This window comes from Phymastichus coffea, unplaced genomic scaffold (genome assembly GCF_024137745.1).
Source record: "Phymastichus coffea isolate CEN01 unplaced genomic scaffold, Cenicafe_Pcof_1.1 PCOF00114, whole genome shotgun sequence".
NCBI classification, from domain to species: domain Eukaryota; kingdom Metazoa; phylum Arthropoda; class Insecta; order Hymenoptera; family Eulophidae; genus Phymastichus; species Phymastichus coffea.
The window spans coordinates 575,048-596,223 of NW_026706925.1; the positions used below are offsets into that span (position 1 = coordinate 575,048).

The 21,176-nt window shown below is 36.0% G+C and overlaps 1 protein-coding gene across 14 annotated transcripts in view; it reads left to right on the forward strand.

Moving 5' to 3' along the window:
- LOC131670720 (uncharacterized) overlaps positions 1-21,176 on the forward strand; it is a 56,527-nt gene that overhangs the window by 25,230 nt on the left and 10,121 nt on the right. For 3 of the 14 annotated variants that reach the window (XM_058946568.1, XM_058946556.1, XM_058946565.1), the window contains exons 2-15: positions 1,699-3,113; positions 8,586-8,765; positions 8,905-9,030; positions 9,465-9,557; positions 9,649-9,732; positions 10,633-10,734; positions 11,799-11,918; positions 13,194-13,298; positions 16,125-16,359; positions 17,062-17,133; positions 17,533-17,695; positions 18,094-18,203; positions 19,081-19,259; positions 20,517-20,733. In XM_058946568.1, the coding sequence (XP_058802551.1) occupies positions 1,779-3,113; positions 8,586-8,765; positions 8,905-9,030; positions 9,465-9,557; positions 9,649-9,732; positions 10,633-10,734; positions 11,799-11,918; positions 13,194-13,298; positions 16,125-16,359; positions 17,062-17,133; positions 17,533-17,695; positions 18,094-18,203; positions 19,081-19,259; positions 20,517-20,733 (3,121 nt within the window). In that variant the 5' untranslated portion in view covers positions 1,699-1,778. The remainder of the gene's footprint in view (positions 1-1,698; positions 3,114-8,585; positions 8,766-8,904; positions 9,031-9,464; positions 9,558-9,648; positions 9,733-10,632; positions 10,735-11,798; positions 11,919-13,193; positions 13,299-16,124; positions 16,360-17,061; positions 17,134-17,532; positions 17,696-18,093; positions 18,204-19,080; positions 19,260-20,516; positions 20,734-21,176) is intronic. The other 11 variants (XM_058946563.1, XM_058946558.1, XM_058946559.1 and 8 more) reach the window with 11 other exon arrangements.

Genomic DNA, 21,176 nt, shown 5'->3' on the forward strand with positions numbered 1-21,176 from the left:
GAGGCGTTCGCGTTGTCGTCGTGCGAAATGTGACGTCTATTTGGCGAGACAGTTGAAGATACGCACGCCGTATAGCTTGACGTGTGATTTTTTTTCTTCTGCAAGAAGCATTGATAGTTTTCGTAAGAAAGTTTTGGGAATCGACGTTGAATGTTGTAATGCATGGGAAAAAAATGATTCAATTATACGTGGCGATCCACATATCCGAAATCGAAGCAATACGAATAAGTTCCGAATTACGTCACTCTGTATACGCGGCATATTGACAATACAATCGAATCATCTCTAATCTAAAAATAAGCTTCGCAATACATCAATCAACGACAATAATACATGCTTTCGCAAATCGATTCTCAATTGCTATACGTCGCGCAGAAAGAAAACGCGCACCGGAAAGGTAATTGAACTCTTTGGCATTCTTAGTGCTGTCTTTTTAATACATATTCGTGCGCGAAACCATTGGGTCATTATCCGAAAAGAAGTGCGACGAAGGCGCTAATGCAACTTAATTAGCCGCTACGTGACTGCATGTGTGCGCGATGATGCTATATGTAACCATAAGTGCATGTGGATTTTTTATGGACTTGATCGAGCTAATTGAAAGGAGCAAGCGACATTTCTTGGAAATTAAGGTGAAATTATCGATCCGCTCGAAGTCTTGCCATTCAGAAAAAATTGTATACGGTGAAACGCATTCTAACTGTTAAGAAATTTGAAAATAATCATTGAAATGTTGTCGAAAAGACTTTAAACAAATGTCCTTAAATTTGAAAACTCACTTCTTTTGAACACAATCTCTGTTTTCTTAACACCTTATTTGTTCAACAGAAATATATAAATCCTTTGAAATAGAGAATGTAAAAGTACAAAGTCTGTTTTCCCAATACTTTTCTATACACAATTAAGAATTAAAAAATTATGTTGAGCCGCACTTTTAGTTTTTATTTATAGTAAAAGAAAGGCTGATGTAAATAATTATTGTTCGTGCCGAAAAATTTTGTAAAACGCTTAAACCCCTACGTTCAATTGAAAAATTAGACATTGAATACTTTCATTTTGATAATAAAATTCATTTAAAAATTGATATGGAATTTCACAAAATGAAACAAAATGCAACTATGAATAATTTATTATCTAACTAAGTAACTGTATTCGAAAAGATATTTGATATTGATTTGAATTTCTCAATAATTAAGAGAAAACTGGCTCAATCACTAAATTTGAATCAAACAGTTCACTCTTATAACTTATTACTCAATGTGATCGTCTAGTTGAATAAAGAAACTTAAACACCACACACTTCCATTATATATTTTTCTCCACTCAACTTGTGTTTTGCCGCAAGCATGTAATAGCTTGTCACAGGCAATTACAATTGATTCGAGAAATCGTGATGGATCTAGATTAATGAGTTAGACGTTTTCGTACTATTAGAGAGATGTAAGAGAAAAGGAGAGAGTGGATATAGTCGATATTCGACGATGATGATGCAATCTGTTTTCAGCATGGTCATATTAGTACAATCATTCTATTGCGTAAAGATACGCTTTATTTCCAGGAACGATAAGAGCGATTGCTAGCCAATTAAAAATTAATTTAAAAACAGAATAAAAACATTGATCACGATATAAAATCCTTTTTTCTTATTATTTTTGTTAATTTACGACACTAATTTCCATCTAAAATTTCAAATTTCAGATCGTCTAAGGACAACACCAAGGAATCAAGCAAGAATCTATTCTGTGTTGTACTGCCAGTCTCTATTTTGCTGATCAACGATGGCGGACGTGGCAAAGAACAACAAGTCCATGAGCGTCGTAAGTAGTAACAATGGTCTTGGCAACAAGTCCAAAGTGAGTGGTGGCGATGTGGTGTGCAGTGTGCAATCTAACAACGGCATGATAATTGATCATAACAACAAGCTAATGAGTTGCGAGGACAACGAGGACAACGACGACGAGCTGATCCTTGTCAACAATACGCGCAACGAGCTGGAATCATCCACGAACGAAGACAAGAGTCTTCAAGAGCTCATCGAGAGTGAATTGGCGTTACGAATATGTGCCAGTGCACAGAGCAACGACGACACCGAGGGCGATGAAGACATCGAGGAATCGGTTAATGCACCTCCTGAGATTACTAAAAAAATCATTTTAGAACCGAGGCAAGTGGTGAATCCTGTAGACGTCAATGCGGAATTCATTGTCAAAGAGATTGATCATTATACTCTGATTGGCGAACCTTACGAATTCTCAAACGGTCACGTGAGTCCGGAACAAACGAATATGGACGAACGTGAGGACTTTATCGAGGATGAAGTATTTGAAGCTCAGACTGAGACGTCGGAAACCGAAGTAACGACCACGACTTCTGGTCCTTCATTACCTTCGGCTTACGAAGCCAATTTGGAATTAGACTCGGATAATCAACTGATCGATAATGAGCAACAGCAGCAAGAGGAACAAGTGACGATTAGCGATTCTTGTGATGTTGCTACTGATGACAACTCGTCTAATCCTCAGTCGGTTATCTCGGCTGAAAAGTACCTTAACGAAGAGGAACTTGCTCAGCCGAGTATCTCCGTCGACGAACAATTGCAGAAGACGGATGCCGATGAGCTTCCACACGACGATGACAACGACGACAATGAATTAGACTCATTCAAAAACGACGAGAAATTGCAGGATCATTCGGATCAAGATACCAACTGGTCAAGCTCGACTTTCATCGAAAATGAGATTCGCGACAGTCACGCTAATCTCAGTCCGCAGAATTTCGAGGAAGAAACTTTCGATGATCAGATTTCTCAGAAAGAAGCTTCGGGTATCGATGAGAAGACTTGCTCGTTTTATTCAACGGACCCCGAAACCGTTGACAATGACCAATCAGTTGACGACTTGAAGCACAATGACACGAGCAGTATAGACATTATCGTCACACATAACGACGATAGTATTTATGACAGAACTACCAATGAGTGCAGCGAATTTTACAGTCAGGAGAGCCATTTCGAAAATTATTTGGAGAAGAGTAAACTCGAGGATAGTACCAAGGAACTTGCACCTCTTGCTACACCCGACGAGATCAGCGATATCTCAAATGCATGCGATGACGTAAGTTTCAGCTTATTTTGTTTGTTGTTAACAGCGTAATTTCAGTTTTATTTTTGGACAGGATTTTTAGGGAATTTAGAAGATTCTACGTATGTACTTAATGTGATTTTTTGGTTGTTTTTCGGTGTTTTAACTCGAGTGGGTTTCTTGACATTAACCTTGGAAGAATAAACAGTGTTCGATATCGGCTTGAAAAAATGCACATGTTTTTTTTATCAATAAAAGGCCTTTGCAGCGCCCTTTGTGCCTTAGGTTCTAGAGAGTTCAGAGTTATTTCTAGCATATACTTTTGTGCTACTCTAATGGTCTATATTCTCATTAACATATATAATATAAAGTATATGTTGTATGTCGTGTCTTAGTCAGAAAAAATCTGTGTGTGTTAGATGCTTTTAACAAGAATGTGAATCTTTATGGTAACTAAAAAATATTTTCAATTTTCAATTGAAACTTAACATCAAAGATCAGAAAAAAACGAGCACTTTTAGAATTAAAAATTTATTTATTTCTATTTTTAAAGATAATTTACACTTTTTTTAATTTTATAAGTGCCAAAAGTTGAAAATGACCTTTTATTATTTCATCAATTTATTCAATAACGAAAACAATTCAAACCTAAGATACTCAAAAACTATAATTATGTAATCATAAGTCAAATCAATTATAACCAGAAAAAAGATTAGTTCACGCTCTTATTGACGAAATTTCCTTCTTCTCAAAAAAGGCCTCCACGATCACAGTAATTAGTTCCACTAGCTCAATCGGCATGTACCCGATGCATAAATTGCACGTCGCCCGAAAAAAAAGGAGCGTATAAAACGCACGTGTATGCACGAAAAGAAGGGAAGCAACTCTGTTGCGCGACTGCCGATCGAGGTCAGCAAGGCGATGATGATGACGGTCAAGAATCGTCTTTCGCGTGTATATATGGCAATCAAACGTAATTGAGCATCGTTTTAGAAGCAACAAATGGCTCCTCGTGATTTATATTCATGCTGACGTACGTCTGTCCGTCTTGTCGTCTCTCGATTTAATTGCTTGGCAATCACAAAATTTCTCTAATAATGCAAATTAAGGTAATTGTGGAAAAAAAAGGAGAGAAATTGCGGTGTGTGTGTGTGTGTGTGTGTCAGCGCGCGCGCGCGCTCATGTCTGGTTTCCCAACGATAGGTGCGTCCTCTATACATACACGGCTGAGAGCCGTCCCTTAAGCCGTGTGTTCCTCGCTCGGTTGCGCGCCACTTATTCCCAGCACGCCGCGCCGTTGCTTGTAGGAAGTGTTCGTCCTTCTTCAGCGACCCGCTCACACTATATGTCTAGTCGGTAACGATCTTTGATACTCGACGGTACCACATTGTTTCAAGAGTGCTGTTTTTCCCGACGTTGTGCGGTTCATCGAGTAATCAGTGATCCCTCTTTTAGTTGCTTTGTGTGAGTAATTGACTTTCGATGTTTATCGCTCAAAATCGGTACGCGATTTTTGGCGATCGCTTTGCATTTGCGTGAATCTTGAGAATCACGATCCAATTAAACGGCCGTGCCATTAAGCAAACGGTTAACATTAGCGAAACAGTTACAATTGAATATTCATCAAATGACCAAACTGTGGATAATTGATAACCGATGTACCGCAGAGGAAAGAATAAATCACAATACATCAACAATAGATTAGAAGTGTCGAGCGTGAAAGGACTATCCAACTATGTGCTGTCAAGAAAAAACTGCCAAAATTTTCTCTCTCTCTTTCAGAGTTTTCTCTCTTTCTCTCTCTTTCTCTACCGGAGTGGCTGGTGGTGGGAGTTTTGTGTTGGAGAAGAAGAAGAAGAAGAGTAGGGCCGGTTTCTATATCCTTCGAGAACGGGTTTTTCTCCCCTCCTTCTGCCGTCCGTTTTATTTCACAACGCTTTTAAGCATCAAGGCCGCAAAAGCTAAAGGCACATAAGAGAGTCCGGGCGATGCGCGCGCGCGCGCGCCGGAAGTGCATCCTGGTAGCGTCCAATTGTCTTGCGCGTGTGCGCATCCTATCGTCGTTTCTTTCTGGCGGTATGTCGCCGACGACGAACGAACGGTAGGCGCGAGTATAGATAGATCGAGCGTGCGCGAGTTTATTTAGTGCACGGTGCCGATTTTTCAGCGCCACGTGCCAGCGCCACTAGCACGACTTTTGCGCGGAGTCCTGCGCGCGCGAGTGTGGGTAACACGCGCCGATATCTCAGCTTTCGTCGACCTCGTTGCCCGCAGACGCGCGCACCCGCCGCTCGCTCGCTACACTCCACAGTGTCGTTGACTTCTCTCCACCACCGCACTGCCGCCGCCGCCGCCGCCGCCGCTGCCGTTGCTGCCAGTTTTCTGTGCATGTGTGTGTCTCAGTATGGGTGCTGTGCGCGCTGTGTGTGCGATTGGCTAAATTATTATAAACACGTGAGCTTATTCATTTTATTTTTGCGGGCGAGTCCATGTGTCTCTTTCACAAACGCTCGGTTGTCTTTTAGTCGTCATGAAATAGTATCGATAACAGACATTCGATGATAAATAAAATATTTTGTGATTTGTCGTTGGAAACTTATCTCTGGTTCGAGTGCCGACATTTTAATACACAGTAGTCACTAACGTTATGTACTTTATCTTATTCAAATGTCTCTTATCAAAACTCCACTCAAATGTTACTTTGTTCTTCTTATCGTTTGCACATTCTTTACTGTCTTTTTTCGCGAATACAATTTTCGCATTCTCTACTTCTTTTTTGCATAATTCTTCTGACACTTTCGATATCCAGCTAAGAATCCTTTTTTTTTTTCAAGTGTTTAAGTGAAAACGACGATCCTTTTTATTTCGGTAGATGCGGTTTCCTTTGTGCTCCAAAGTCTCTTTTACATAAAAGTATCAGTTCGAATTAGAATAAGCCTCTCTTACGCTGGACGGTTTGCCAACATTGCTAATGAGCTTATTAAATATTACGTCAACGTTGTTTTTAATAATTGAATTTTCTAGATTTGTAATCGATCGAAATAATAAATTATAGTAGTTAGAATCAAGGTTTAGAATTTCTTTCTAACTGTAAACACGAAAATGTAGATTATTGCTTCAATAAGCTATTTTATTTTACGGTCTATTGAAAACAGTTGTAATTGCATTTGTGCATTTGTAAAAAAAATATATTCTTGATGCCCTGTAAATCACAGAAATAAATAGCCACTTGTACCAAGAAAAATTCAATTTTGAGTGCACTGGCTTGTTGTAAAAAGAAATCTAGATTCGAGAGTAAGAATATTTCTTTTCTGGCAACTGCATTAAATTGTAAAAAAAAGCTATATGAAATATAATTCAAAGGGCACTAATCAATTGCAAAATTTTTATTATAAATCTTCCGGCTGTGAATGAATTGAATTTTTGCAAGTTTTTGAATTGACGGTTAAAATGTAGAAAAGTGTAAATTATTTGAAATGTTATCAAATTTTGTATTATTAAAATACTATTTCTCCAAAAGAAATAAAATCGTATGCAAATTAAGTTTCAAGAAGAGCTATTGTTTTATAATAATCGACTTAACTTTAATGATGACATAATATTTTAAAGTATGAATTTGCCATTTCAATTTTTACAAACGTCGCAAGACGGTCGTTTGATTCTTTAATTTATGATACAATATATTTAATAACAGCATAATTGACATTATCAGAACGTAACAATCTGTACGATGAATAAAAATTAGTGTCTGTAGAGTAGGAAAAATTCAGTATATATTTCAAAGGTGTTGATCGAGGAACTAATTACATATTAAAGTTTCAAACAACAAATTGACATTTAAAATTGATTCGGGTCAACATTCATCACTTGATAAAATTGTCATTAAGATAGCAAAGTTAAGAAAAAAGAGTACAATTTTTTCTTCTTCCAATCAATTCTAAAATAACGGTGAACTCTGAAAGAAAGAAAACGAAAAAGAAAAATAAGCGACCCTCTCAACGTCATAATTGGCGGTCCGTAAAGGTTGGAAAGCCAAGTAAGTAAATGAAGGAAAGAGAGAAAAGCAACCGCGTCCGTGCAATTAACTCACGACAAGTTTTAATCAGAGGAAAACAGAGCGTCGTTAACAATAGGTTCGGCGCTGCTGCTAGCAATGCATATATATTCCGCTTCCTTGCCTCTCTCGCGCCGACGGCTGCTTTCTATTAATGCATTCGACAACGTCGACGATGTAAAAAGGAAGATGTGTCTATGAATTGATAGCTAACGGACTTTTTTTCTCTTTCCTTCGCATGTTCACCCCGAGCAATGAATTTTAATCGCCGAAGACGTGACGGCTTGGTGAACATAGCGCTGTTTGACTTTATAAAGCTCTTTAAAAGCGACAATCAATGGTAAAGAAAGGAAAGACAGTTTTTACTACGGTGCCGAGAATTGATTTTTTTTTTTATGTTGGATGTATACTGTGCTGAAACTAATTGCCAGTCTGACACGGTATAGGATTTTTTTTTAAAGACTCGAATAATCAAATGCACATACAATTGACGGCAAACGGTACGGTGACTGAATAGGAAAGCACATCTCACCTGAACATTTTCATGAATTCCTTTAATCAAAGATGATTCTGTAAAGTTTTTAAAGAATTATCACAATTTTATGTACAATCATGTCTTTTGGCAACAGATTTACAAGATCTTGTTAAAATCTTTCTACTCGGGACAGGCAATTAATTTTCAAACAGTTGAAACAGTGAATTCATTACTAAAACTGTATAATACAACAGTAAAAATAATCTTGAGCGACGGAAATTCAAGCTGTAAAAATTGAAATGTAACTGACGAAAATCTAGATAAATCCAGATAAAGGGCCATAACCAACATTTCACACAATTGTTAGCACCAAATAACTAAGTCGTACAAAGAAAAGAAAAGAAAGTCAAACATTAGCATGTGCATAGACAAACGGAAGAATTGAAAATTGATGAAGAGAGAGGGAAAGAGAGAGAGAGAGAGTTTTCTGAATGTAACAGTGCAGCAGCATCCGCGCGATCGTTAAAACGCCCACTTCTTTTGATAGACTTCTTCCTTTACAACCTGCCGCGCTGCGGCAAAAGGATATTTGATTACGCCTATATAAATGAGTGGTTGTTTTCTCAAAGTGAAATTGTATAGTAGCTAAGTGGTTATGTTACTATACTATTCCTAATACTGATCGATCTATTAACAACGAGCATTTTGCTCGATGAGTTTTCGATGTATCGACGCAAAAATATAACTGTTTTATGCTCGATATTTGCTTTTATAGGTATTCATTAATCGTTGACGATATTACAATCGAGAAAAAATTATACGAGCAATTGATTCTTCAAGATCGTTAACATCGATACCCCTAGAGTGGCATTAATTAGATCGATAGGAATGCGAATAGACCTGATATCCCGATCTCTGCTCATCTAGCGACTCTAGAAAAAGCACAAGTAAAGATGAATTTTTGCTTTTTACACAGAGCGAAAGCCGTAGCGAGGAAGTGATAACGTCGAGCTCAGTGGTGAGCAGCAGCACGAGCACCAAGAAGAAGAAGAAGATCGAGGCTGGGGCTGGCAGCGATGCCTCGCCGAATCACACCAAGACCAAAAAGACTAAGAAGAGCAAGAAGAGCGAACTCGAAAAGGAGAACATTTCCGTGGTAATGTAGGATTCGTTTACCATTCCGATTCTCATCTCTCGTATAATATTCGCCATATAGTGCCATCTACCATTAAATCGCTCAAAAGCATGTTAAAGCTTCGTTAATCATTTCGCAAACATTGTCATGCGCTTTATAGAAGAAGAAATTAAAGTCAAAAGAGGCCAAGTCGGAGAGCATGCACACGAGCTCGCGGCGCTCGTCCGCGGATATGATCGACATTTCTGCTGAAGACGATCTGTCGAACGTCAACGTCAAGTCACTGGTAAGTTTCGCTGCCTGTGGCTGCTTTTCGTCGCTTTTCCTTTTTCTTCGTTATATTTTGCTTTCTTCGTGCGCTTTGAGGGCTAAATTCAAATAATTGGTTTGCAGTGCAAAGAAAACGTCTATATCTCCCGTGTTTATTCACTTAAGACAATTCCAAACGCTAGCTAATCGTGGCGCATGATCTACAGCACCTTTTGTTATATTCCACGTCAACGTGAATATTTTCAGAAAAAATTACCGACGATACACTAAAAGAAAACCTTCTGGAGAGTGCATCGACATCGCTCGAATTAGCCCGACGTATTTAAAAAAAAAAGAAATACGCGCGGACAGAAAAAATAATCGATTTTGTAGCATGTGTGTGTGAGTGTGCGCACGCGTTGAATCCCCCATCTTTTATGTGTGTTTTGAATGTTAAAATGTTGCATGCAGACACAAACGTACGTGGAGGAGACGACAAGCCGCGCAGAGCCTGGAAAGCCTAACAAAGTGGTCATTGCAACTGGCGTGTCGATCAAACAGTTGGTACGTGTGCATTTTTGTGTTGATTTTTTCTTTATTTGTCTGTTGCATGGATTAACTTTTGTTTTTTTTTTGTTTCGCGTGTGACTAACAGTGTCGTAGCTTTGGCGACGTATCGAACATGAGTGAAGATCGGACGAATTCGACCGGCAGTCCTGATACAAGCCGATTTCAGGAGGTTCGTATAACCAATGTGATTATTGGAGAGAGGATCCTGTTTTCGAGCGTTAATTATTAATTCTCAAATATCGCTTTTAAGCTGTTTTCTTTTTGACGCCGAGTTAATAATTGTTTTAGCAAATATTCGTTGCAAAAAAATTTTGATAAAACTCATGAAAATATGATGAAAATTGCACAATTTCGAACTTTCTTAAGTCATTCTGTATAATTACGTTGCCTTTAAAAACAAAATTAAAAAAATCGAAAAAGACAAATATTTACTATATTGATACTAACCTAAAAATTGATAAAAACAGAACTGATGAAAACAAAAACGTAATAAATGTCGTATTTAATAATACTGAACTCAATGATTTTTAGTGACTGTCGTACAAAAACAATGTAACTATATAATGATATATAATGATACATAAAAGTTCCAAATTGGTCAACTTTTCATCGTGTTTTCAACAAAATTTTTTCGCTATCCATTGTTTTAATTTATTACCGTATAGTCGAAATTATTTATAAATGAAATAACTATTTTTATATTATTAGATATAATTTGACATTTTTATAAACTCTTTAAAGCTGAAAATTTTGTAAACAGATGAACGAAGAAAATTCATTTAGAGAAACCATAATTATTCAACAATCTCTTGGCGTTAGAAAAATTAAATCAAGTTAGAACTTTTAGTTAGTGATAAATTAATAAACTAACTGTACTCGAAAATCTTATCAATGGAATCGTTAGATAAAATCTAAAACTATACTTGAACTATAGTATACTTGAATTCTTATAAGAAACTAAGAATAAAAATTGCTTAATAGACAGATTTAATCGAATCATAAAAATATAACAGAACTAACAATATTTGGCATGTTGGCTGCAACTAACAAAAAAATAATAAAACAATAGCGAGCGAAGTCAACCGGTGACCTAAGGCTATTCGAGCAACAGGAACGCACCAAGTACTTCGCTCGCGACATCGTTTTCGCCAGCGTTAACGTCAAGGCTCTCGTAAGTATTTTCAAGAAAGCGCAATAACAACACGCTGCTTTTCTTTTTCTTTCTCTTTCTCGTAGAAAAAAGGTATAGGCGAAACAAAAATTTTTTTGTCGCAACGTTTTATAAAAAAAAACACGCGTAACCTCGATAAATAAAATAGCAATATTGTAAAATGTCAAGAGACAACGAGTTTCTTACCTCGCGCGCAAAAGTCGTATTTCATGATCAGGAGAGAGAGAGGGAGAGGGAGAGAGAGAGAACCCTTAATAATAAACTGCGCGATGACTGCAGCAACATTCGCTAAAGAGACTTTCACTCCATGCTAGGGAGGTAAACACTCGTTTTAGCTTGAACAGTTTGCTCGGAATTTTCAATTTTCACTTCTCTCGTAGGTTGTATATAGAGGGGAAAAGTCAAACGAAGAGGTTCCCCGAGAATATCGGGTTACATTATGCGCAGCTCTCTCGTTTTCCGCTAAATGCACCAACGCGCTTCCTTCGTCTATATTCCGTGGTATGTGGGAATTCGAATATCGTGACGATTATTGTGTAGTTGAGGCTGCTTTCGCTCTAACTTCTAAATGTCGACTGTTATGATGATTGACCTGTGTTATACGTAGACCAGATACTTAAATTCAACAAGAAAGTAGCTTCTTGTTGAAAGCTTCTTCGAATTGAAATAACGAATCGATATTTATTTTCGGCAACAAATACCGATAATAAATTTTTATCACTTGCATTTATATAGAAGGACTGGACTGATTTTACAACTCATTCGCGTTCAAATATCACTTAATATTCTAAAACGAACTTGGAAATCTAACTTTATCCATTGACGTATTACATCGTGACAGCTAAGTAGATTTTGAGATTCATTTTGAGAGTAGAGCTGTATGATCAATGGTCTCGCAATGTTTTCGTTGTATAGTGCGCTGCACCTAGGTTCAAGCTTCCCTTGTCAGATTATCATATCGCAAACAAAATCGACAGTAACGAGACAACAAACAAGGAAAAAGAAAAGCGCGGACGAAGTACCAAAAAATTAAAATGCAAAAAAGTATGAATGCGTATGTCTAGCGCGCCTCGTTCACGAACCTGGCGAATCTTCAGCGTAACTATGCGGACAAAGCGTTGCATGAAAGTACAAGACTAACGTCGTCATTAATACGAGCAAAGCCACCAGGCTCCATCTTCGAGGTAAGCTCTCTCCTCACTTTTTTTTTTGAAATTCGCTCGGTGAAATTTGGTATTCGTTAAATCGCACAAAAATGCTTATCGCACTCGCACGTGAAGACATCGACTCAAGGCAAGGTGTTCTCGATCTTCTGTCTCGTTCTCGCACGACTTTTATTAGCATTTCACGCCAGCTGATTTACGACGGGCTGTTACTATACCCTGTGTGTGCTCTGTTTACACGATGCATGTACCAAATTAGAGCTAGGTTGCGTGTTGCTTTGGCTTTTTTCGGGAGGGCAGGGAAAACGACGATAACTTACTCGAGCAAGACATTTGATGTGGCTCGTGGGAAAAAAAATCGGCAGTGGCAGTGTTTCTCAATTGTTGGAAGTGAACGTTATGGTGATTGATGATTGTTTCTTTCGCTTTATTTATCAACATCATTATGAGCACGGAAAACATGACAATAACTTAATGAATGCCTCAAAATGCACAACGAACAAATATCACATTTCAAGTTCTGATGCTAATGGAATTTCAACCTGCTCTTAAATAATCGTAGCTGGAAGAAAAATTGTTTTACAGTATTTTGCTAAAACATGCTATATTTAATAACATTTTACTTGGTAATGACACTTCTTCTATTCTGACTTTTATTTCTTCTTTGAAAGGTCAAAATTTTTATCATATTATTTTTCTTAAATTTTTTATTTTTACGTCTTAAAATATTGCTTGTATATAGAGCAAGATCAGAAATATTTTCACACAAGTGGATTAGAACAATGATTTTTATAAGCAACCAACGGACTTTAAAATCATTAAAAGAACAACAATGAAATAAAAGAGAACGAAGGTTTGCGTTATCACTCCAAGAGACTTGAAGATTCTTTAAAAAATGATTTTCAGGAATACCTTGTACAAACATAACAAATAGTTTTGCGTTTAGATTACAAAAAAATCTTACTTAAGAGAAAAATATTAAAAAAGTCGAAAAACAAAGTTATCCATAACATTAGATGTTAATTTTGTCAATTCAGCGTGTCGAAATATATAATAAAAAAATTTCCAGTTCTCTACAATTTTTTTTATATCTAGGTTGAAATGTCATTGGCACTGTGAAAATTATTGAGCTTGATAAAAAAGGTTGCTGCACGTAATAATACAACGATAATATTATCACATTTTGAAAGAAAAAATGGACAATCATCACGACATCAATCACTATAAATACATCATCACTTTATATTCAAACGTATCCTCAAATGACTAAAGAAAAGATCTTCTAATTTCTTGCAGAAATCGAGCTTTAACAAATTTGATGCCCTCAGCAAGAAGTCATCCGGTGCAGTACTACACGTGCGTTCAGTGGACGCAGCCAAAGTACAGCAGCAGCTCAACTCTGTAAGTTTCCTTTTAATACGACCTTTACAGCTCCCTTGCCAGTACATAATCACAGTTTTTAACTAATCAATATTATAAAGATCCAAACAAAATGAACAAGATTATCGACGTTTCTGTAAACGAACAAAAATGTTTAGCACAAACATCTAATTATTCGCGTCAGAAGAGAGAAAGATAAAGGGAGTGATTCCTCTTAAACGATGTGTGAAAGCAGGCGATTCTTAAATTGTTCATGACTTTGGCGGGAGGCTAGCATTTTATACGATGTGTTGATTCTGCGCGTGGAGCTTGTGAGAAGGAAAAAAATTTATTACATTCGACGGTCTTTTTATGGTTCGGACGAATCGATTCCGTGCGACCATCAAATCAGTAGATAATATTAATGGGCAGATTTAGTTTTTAATCGAATTGTCATTCCACAAATCATTGAATTTTCATTGTCGATTTGTCGTAATTGAACATCGTCTATCCACGCGTCTTAATATTTAATTTATTCGTTGAAAATCCTTCATCGAAGTCCGTTGTCGAAGAAAAGCTTACATGTAATAACTCATAAATCTACGGGGTGAAAAGTGTCTCGTCGATTTATTACGCTTCGTCACACTCGCACACTCACACACAGAAGAATCCCGTTCGAAACTGGTTTCCCATCCCGTATCGTTAATAAATTGATAATCCCGTTTTTCTCGCGCTCGCGCGCCAATGTTTACGTGCCGGCTGAGAAATTTTCTCTCAACGACGACCTCGTAAATTTACGATCCCGCGCCAGCGTATTTTAATGGGCACGCGGCTAAAGCGATTATTGACATTTTTTTATTTTTTTGTTTGCCATTGACATTTATTTTTTCTGGGAGATGTTATGCAGTTTCGAGTTGCAGATATCTGATTTTGTTAGCTAGCGGCTGAGAGTTATCATTAAAGAAGTTTGTCTCGTACGGGTTAATTATGTCCACTTAATAGAGCGAGTAAATTAGTTTATTTTGTTTCTAACTGAATTTTCCATCAAGCTATCAAGTAAATGCTGTTTCGGAGTGCTGAATTACTAATTTACCTTTCAAAATTTTTAATAATCTTCAATTTCGCAGAGTAATTATTTTTCTTATTGTTTGAGTTTATATTAGAGCAACTGTTGATTAAATATAGAATGTCAATGCATAATAAATTCCAGTTACAGCATTTTTAATTATCAGTATTTATTTTAGAATAAATAATTTGTTATTGTGAATGATATTTTTTCTCAAAATTAATAATAAATATTCACTGTTTGAAAATGAATTTCTTAATTAATTTAGTTCTACAATTGAAAAACTTTTATTCGTATTTTATGTATATTCTAGTGACATTGTTATGAAAATAGGAAAACTGATTTCTTATTTTTTGCAATATATTTTTTATCTTATAAAATTTCAAGGATCTTTCATTTTAGTAACACATAGTTTTCATTCGAAGAAAAAAGTTTGCTTTTTTTTAAGATTTCTATTTTGGCTATTGTGTATATTTTTAGACAACTTGAATATAGCGTTAATGTTATCTAAATCATTCAGAACCTAAGTAATATATTGCAAAACACTACAAAGAGTGTCAAAGTACTTGTCATTCCTACCATTTAGAAAAATTGTCTCTGTTACCTTTCAGTAGATGAAAGCGATGTTACACTATAACTATCTCGTATGAGTTTCATCATAATCGACTTATTCAATCAACGACAGTTCATTAAAAAAAAACAAGAAAATTAAAGTAATTTTGATCGCGCAAAATATAAAAGTCAAAGTGTTGATTTGTACTTTTCATGAGTATCACTTTTTTAATCTAATGTCATAATCCCCTTATAAAAAAGTCATGACCAGATATGAAGCCAAGATAATCGCTATCTGATTGGCTCATACAGTATGCATGTTTCTATTTGAATCTAACCTAATCTAATTTAAAAATGTTTCATCAAAATTGTGCTAATTTCGGTTTTGATTTAAATATAAATATATAAAAACATTTTAATATTTTTAATTCAAATTGTTTGCATGCACGTATATTATATTTTATTTAAAAAATTAATTTTTTCTTTAATAAGTTTTGAGAAAAATGCTATTTCTTCGGAAAGCAGAAAATTTAGAAGGTATATTTCCTCTGCATTGATTGTAATCTCTGACAAAAGTCCTAAAAATTGTCAGAAAACCAGAGGTATTGTTCGCTTTTAAAAAGTGGAGTTGACGCATCTTTTTTGAATAACTTTATATTGTGGAGACGTATTTCCTTTCACTTTCACATAGAGATAGTTTACCAGTTAAATTAGCCTTCGTAATCACAGTAAATAATTTACAAGGTAAAACTTTTGACAACATTGGTATAGATCTACGAAGAAATGTTTTTAATCACGAACAGCCTTATTTTGTCTTGGTAATCAGCGAAGAGAAAATACAAGTGTCAAAAATTATTTTTATATAGAGATATATTCATAATTATTAAATTGTTTAAATTAATTTTATTAATATTTTACAAACATAAACTTACTTTCACTGACAAAATATTTCATAACATCAATTAAACCATCAATAATTATTAATCGTAACTTAATAATGGAAAATAAAAATATAGGTTGGTGCACGTGAAGCGCGCTATTTAATTTCTAGTAGATTAAAAGAATCGTATGAGATGAATCTATCACTGATTTTCCGTGCATTGTGGGCTACCAATCATCCCTCCAGGTTTCAGAAAAGTAGATAACCCGGTACATTGGTACTGTTCTTGTCTGCATAGCTAACATGGAATTATTGAAAAAATCATAAAAGAGAAAAATGTAAGAAAGCACGTATATTTTACAATACGCAGGTGTCACAGAATGGCGAAGCGAATCCGAGCTGTCGCAGTTGCGGCAAGGTTGTCTTCCAGATGGAACAGACGAAGGCCGAGGGTTTGTGCTGGCACAAGAACTGCTTCCGTTGCGTGCAATGCAGTAAGCAGCTCACCGTCGACAGTTATCAGAGCCACGAGGCTAATTTATACTGTAAACCTCACTTCAAGGAACTTTTCCAACCGAAACCCGTCGAGGAGTCCGATCAACCTGGTAAGCTCGCAGTTTTGCTAAAAAATTGACGACTGTGTGCTGTAAAGCAGAATTCGACCAAAAAAATTTAGTATCGATTAAAAATGGACATAATTGCAGAGAAACCGTTAAATGCCATGTAGCGGATTCCTCGGATCGCAAAATGGTCTTTTGATTGCGCGCTTTTATATCACATGCAAATTAAGACGTTGAAAAAAGTCGCGTCACTTCGTTATATTACACGTCGTTGACCTGGATTGAATCTTGTAAAGTAAGAGTAATGGTATAATTTTGTATATATTCGAAAATCCCGACGATTATTCGAAACTATGCCTACAGTAACATTAATAAATACGTTATCTATCAGATGGCTACATCGACGAATTAGTTATAGACGTTATTTCGCATATCTCGCTTTTTTTCATTTGATACCTTACAAAAGAAAGGAAGTTCACTTGACTAATAATGCCTGCACCCCTTGCGAAACGACGGCGCGTGCGGAAGTACGTCCGTGACATTGAGACGCGAATCAGATACAAGCAGCGCGCTATTCTCGTAGGCGTTGATTCATCGCTAGCAGGTGCTTAGCGAAAATCTCTCTTGTTTTTGTTTTTTTAATGAAGGCTTAGTGAAATCATTGCAAAGACTCGAATTTGATGACTTGATTTTTTCAATTAGTTTGCGAATAGGCATATTGAATTATGTGTGAAATGTTCCTTGTAGTGCGTCCCCGAAAGCCAGAGTTGATCATACGCGAGAACCAGCCAAAAGAGTTGCCACCCGATGTAGTCAGAGGTAAATCCTCGAGTGGCTTTGACGTTGTTTTTTTTCTTTTATTTTTCATTGTGATTTTTTTTCTCTTTCGAACTAATATCATTGGTGTAATAATTTGAAAGACGATCGATTATTTGATTTTTTTTTCTTTTTTATTTTTTTTCTCTTTACTAAAAAAATGTGATAACTGTTGTAACACGTTCGAGATGATGATGATAATTTAATGATATAAATTTATTTTTTATACTAATTTCAACTAAAACAACTATTTTTCTAACGCAAATAAGTTAAATTGTTTTTCAAACAAACCATAATAATAATTGTGCCATATTAATCAACAGCGATTTACAGAAAATGTATCAACGAGTACAAAAGGTGATAGAATGCGAGTGTACTGATATTCATTTTTTATTTTTGCAGCGTCTGACAAACCAGACCTCGGATTGGAAGAACTGTCCGCGTTGAATGTTAAGTCGCGCTTCCAGGTCTTCGAGAAGGCCAATGAGCAAAATAACGACATCGAAAGATCATCTTCTCAGGTCGCGGTCAAAAGGTCGCCTAGTATACTCAGCAAATTAGCCAAGTACGTATTTTCGTTTTTTTATCCCAGCTGGCTTGAATTTTGAAATTCAATTTACACCAACATCTTATTTAATTGTGGCATAATAGAGGACAGTTTTTTTCACGTTACGTACAAAATTATTCTACGAACGTTCAGATGAGAGTATGAACTATTTCAAAAGTATTTTATTTCTAATTTAGATTTACAATGTTGATATTTTTTATAAATTTATCACAATCATGTTTCTCTTATTTTTTACTTATAATTATAAGCTACATTGGAAAGTCTATAATTACCTTTTCGATATCATTAGGTATTCGCAGTCAACCTACGTTGACAATATAGCTAAACATCAGTCGTGTCATAACTTAACGTAAAAAATAAATAAACAAATATTAATTAATGGATGTATCAATTAGATTCCAAGCGAAAGGAATGGATATCGGTGTGACAGATGACGTCCTCAACGGGATTCCCGTCGAAGAATCCAGCGAGAGCGAAGAGGAAATCGAAGAAGAGGAAACGGAAGGTAAGAATACGGGACATAATAGTAATCGACAATAAGAGTTTATGGAAAACAGTACAGTTCGATCATTTTCTTTTACTTTTACTGCATGTATTCTATATCGTGAATCTCATGAACATACAAATTTCGCCAACGCATATCAATCACGCACATGTATAATTACAAATTCAATTTTCGAAATGCTCGCTTTTATGAATGCGAAAACCAGAAAAAGAAAGTCACGCATTTTTCCCGAATAAAACTTCGTCACGTGCGCGAGTATCAAATTGCTCTCTTACGGTCGATTGCACAACTCGCAGCATCGGCAGGAATAGATCCTTTGTTTTACCCCGCGCGCGCAGTTCTGCTATACACTTTCTCCGCGTGCACTGTCAGCGGTATATACATATACGTCCCTCCCGCCTGTGCGGAGATCGAATGACGCCCGCAACTTTACGCCAAAGTTACATGCACGGCTCCGCCGTGGCAATTAGTATTCCGGTACCGCGCGCGCGCACGAACTATTAGGCTTCCTTGTTATTTTTTTCAATCGGTCTCCATATGTGGTGCGAGCTGAGAGTGAAAGTGACCATGCCATTCTGAAAATTGTACTTTTTAAAATTTGTTTAAACCTGTAAAACATACCAATCTAAGTAACTTGTGATGACTTACGAAATGAAGTTGTTCAATATTCAAAAGAATTAATAAATGATTCTTTCAGTAGAATTACCGTTTACTAATATCGTAAAAGTATAATTATTGATTTTTCATTGATCGCGTTTCTCCAAAATTGTTTCTGGTCGTAAAAAATATGATTTATTCAAATACTTTTTCTAGGGTAACACAATATTAAACTATAAAAATAAGTAATTAACAATACTAATCCAGCATTTTTTTGCAGAAACAGAAGAGACAATGATCATAAAATCAAAACGCGGCAACCGTGAACGACCGATAAGCTTCACAAAGATGGATGACATGAAGAACCGTTGGGAGACGACAAGCCAACAGGGTAAACGCGAATCTCAGCGCGAAGCACGCAAAGAAGAAATCGCTGGTATACGCTCGCGACTTTTCATGGTAAATATTATCTGCTGCAACGTGTTTTCATTATTGTCTTCGTAGAGTTATTAAAGTTTTTTCAAGGATGGCATTATTCAAATTTATTTCGAATTAAGTTCGACGACCATAATGAAAAGTCGTATAATCGACTAAATAGATCATCTCTTGAAAAAACAATTTTAATTTTCCATTTTAATTCTGTTATTTTGTACAATAATCTCACCAAGACATTTGTCAACATTATAAAACACATTTTTTCTATTGATGCTATATAACACATTTTTGCAACAGAATATACACTTATGTACGCAAACACTTGCCAATAAAGGTCGCACAGTGCGTGTCTTTCTACTATCCTCATTCTTTAGTTCTATGTAGAGATTATACAGATAATCCTCCAGCTAAGCTGTTCGTTGTTTCACGAGATTATCTTCTTCGCAGTTACTATCTTCTTGTTAAACTCTCTTTTTCTTTAACCGCAACATTCTAATGCTATATATAGACAATTAAAGATATAGTTCGATTGATATATCAAGTCCATTCAACAGCTTTTCATTGAATTAAAAAAAAACCAAATCATCTTTAAAGCTTCACAGGTATTGGACGAAAATAGCTCTCTCCTCATTCCGTATATATATGTCTGACCCAGAAATCTCGGTCAGAGTGAAAAAGGGCTCTTTCTGATGCGACAGTTGGCCATTTGTCTGTATTAACTTACGAGTTTCTCAAGCGTGCAAGCAACCAAGCTTATTATAGGCCTATTTACCGAGAGAGGTCTTTTGCCGTATGCTCACGGATAATGGGTTGAGACTTCACGGAATTTCAATGCGTAGCGTACAAAGTTCCTTGATATCAAGTTAATTTCTGTGCATCTCTTACAGAAAATCAAGTCGATTTATCTTACATACGCGAATAAGTCAAATTGAAGCAAAGATATCAAAGATATTCGTTTATTATTTATTCAAAATTTTTATCAACTATTATTGTTACAAAATTCCTGTTTCAAATAATAATCTTCATAACCTTTTTACTACGATCAATTCTGTCAGCTAATTAGTTTACACAATTCTGTACACAACGTTTCCCTTGTTAAATTCAAAATTCTCTTCTCAAAACGTACCGGTATATATTAGTTCCCGAATAATCACGTCTATGTGAAATTCCAAAAACCTATAAAAACGCATTAACTAGCGCCACCATAAAACCAACAGTATACCACAAGGTTACACATCATACAGTACCGACTCACAGATAACTTATTTTGGGGATGGTAAGCAGGGTAAACAGGGCAAGATGAAAGAAATGTACCAGCAGGCGGTGGCTGATAGTGAGAGGGTCACCAAAATAAACGCTGCCGAGGAGATTCAACATACGACAAATGCCAGATCGATTAAGGAACGTTTCGAACGTGGTGAACCTATTGGATCAACCTGTGACGAGGAAATCGAAAAGAATAAGGTTGATAAACCTGATGAGGAAATACTAGCTGCCGGTACGAACTGTTATTAATGTATTAAAATTAACAATGTTTCATAAAGAATTATGATTATATAAAGATCGCATGTAAAACTGGTAACGAATATTTATAATCACGGTTATTGTTATGTTGCTCATTATAATTACTTATTTATATTCTATACGTAAAAGTGAATTAATTTTCTATTCAAACATTAAATATACGTAAAAAGCTGAAAAATATTTCACTACTCTTGAACAATAAGAGAAAGAAATGATCAATTCTTAACTGACAAAATTTGTGAATTTGTTAACGTAAGAAATAACTTTCTTCCCGGGTTTATACAGATGGTCCCAATCGAAATCGCCGAATATTTCAAGGCACATATTTTTAGCGCTGAAGTACTTCAACTATAAGATTTATACCGTGACTCAGAGTCACTTGGAACGGGAACATATAAATCTCACACACTGAATAAC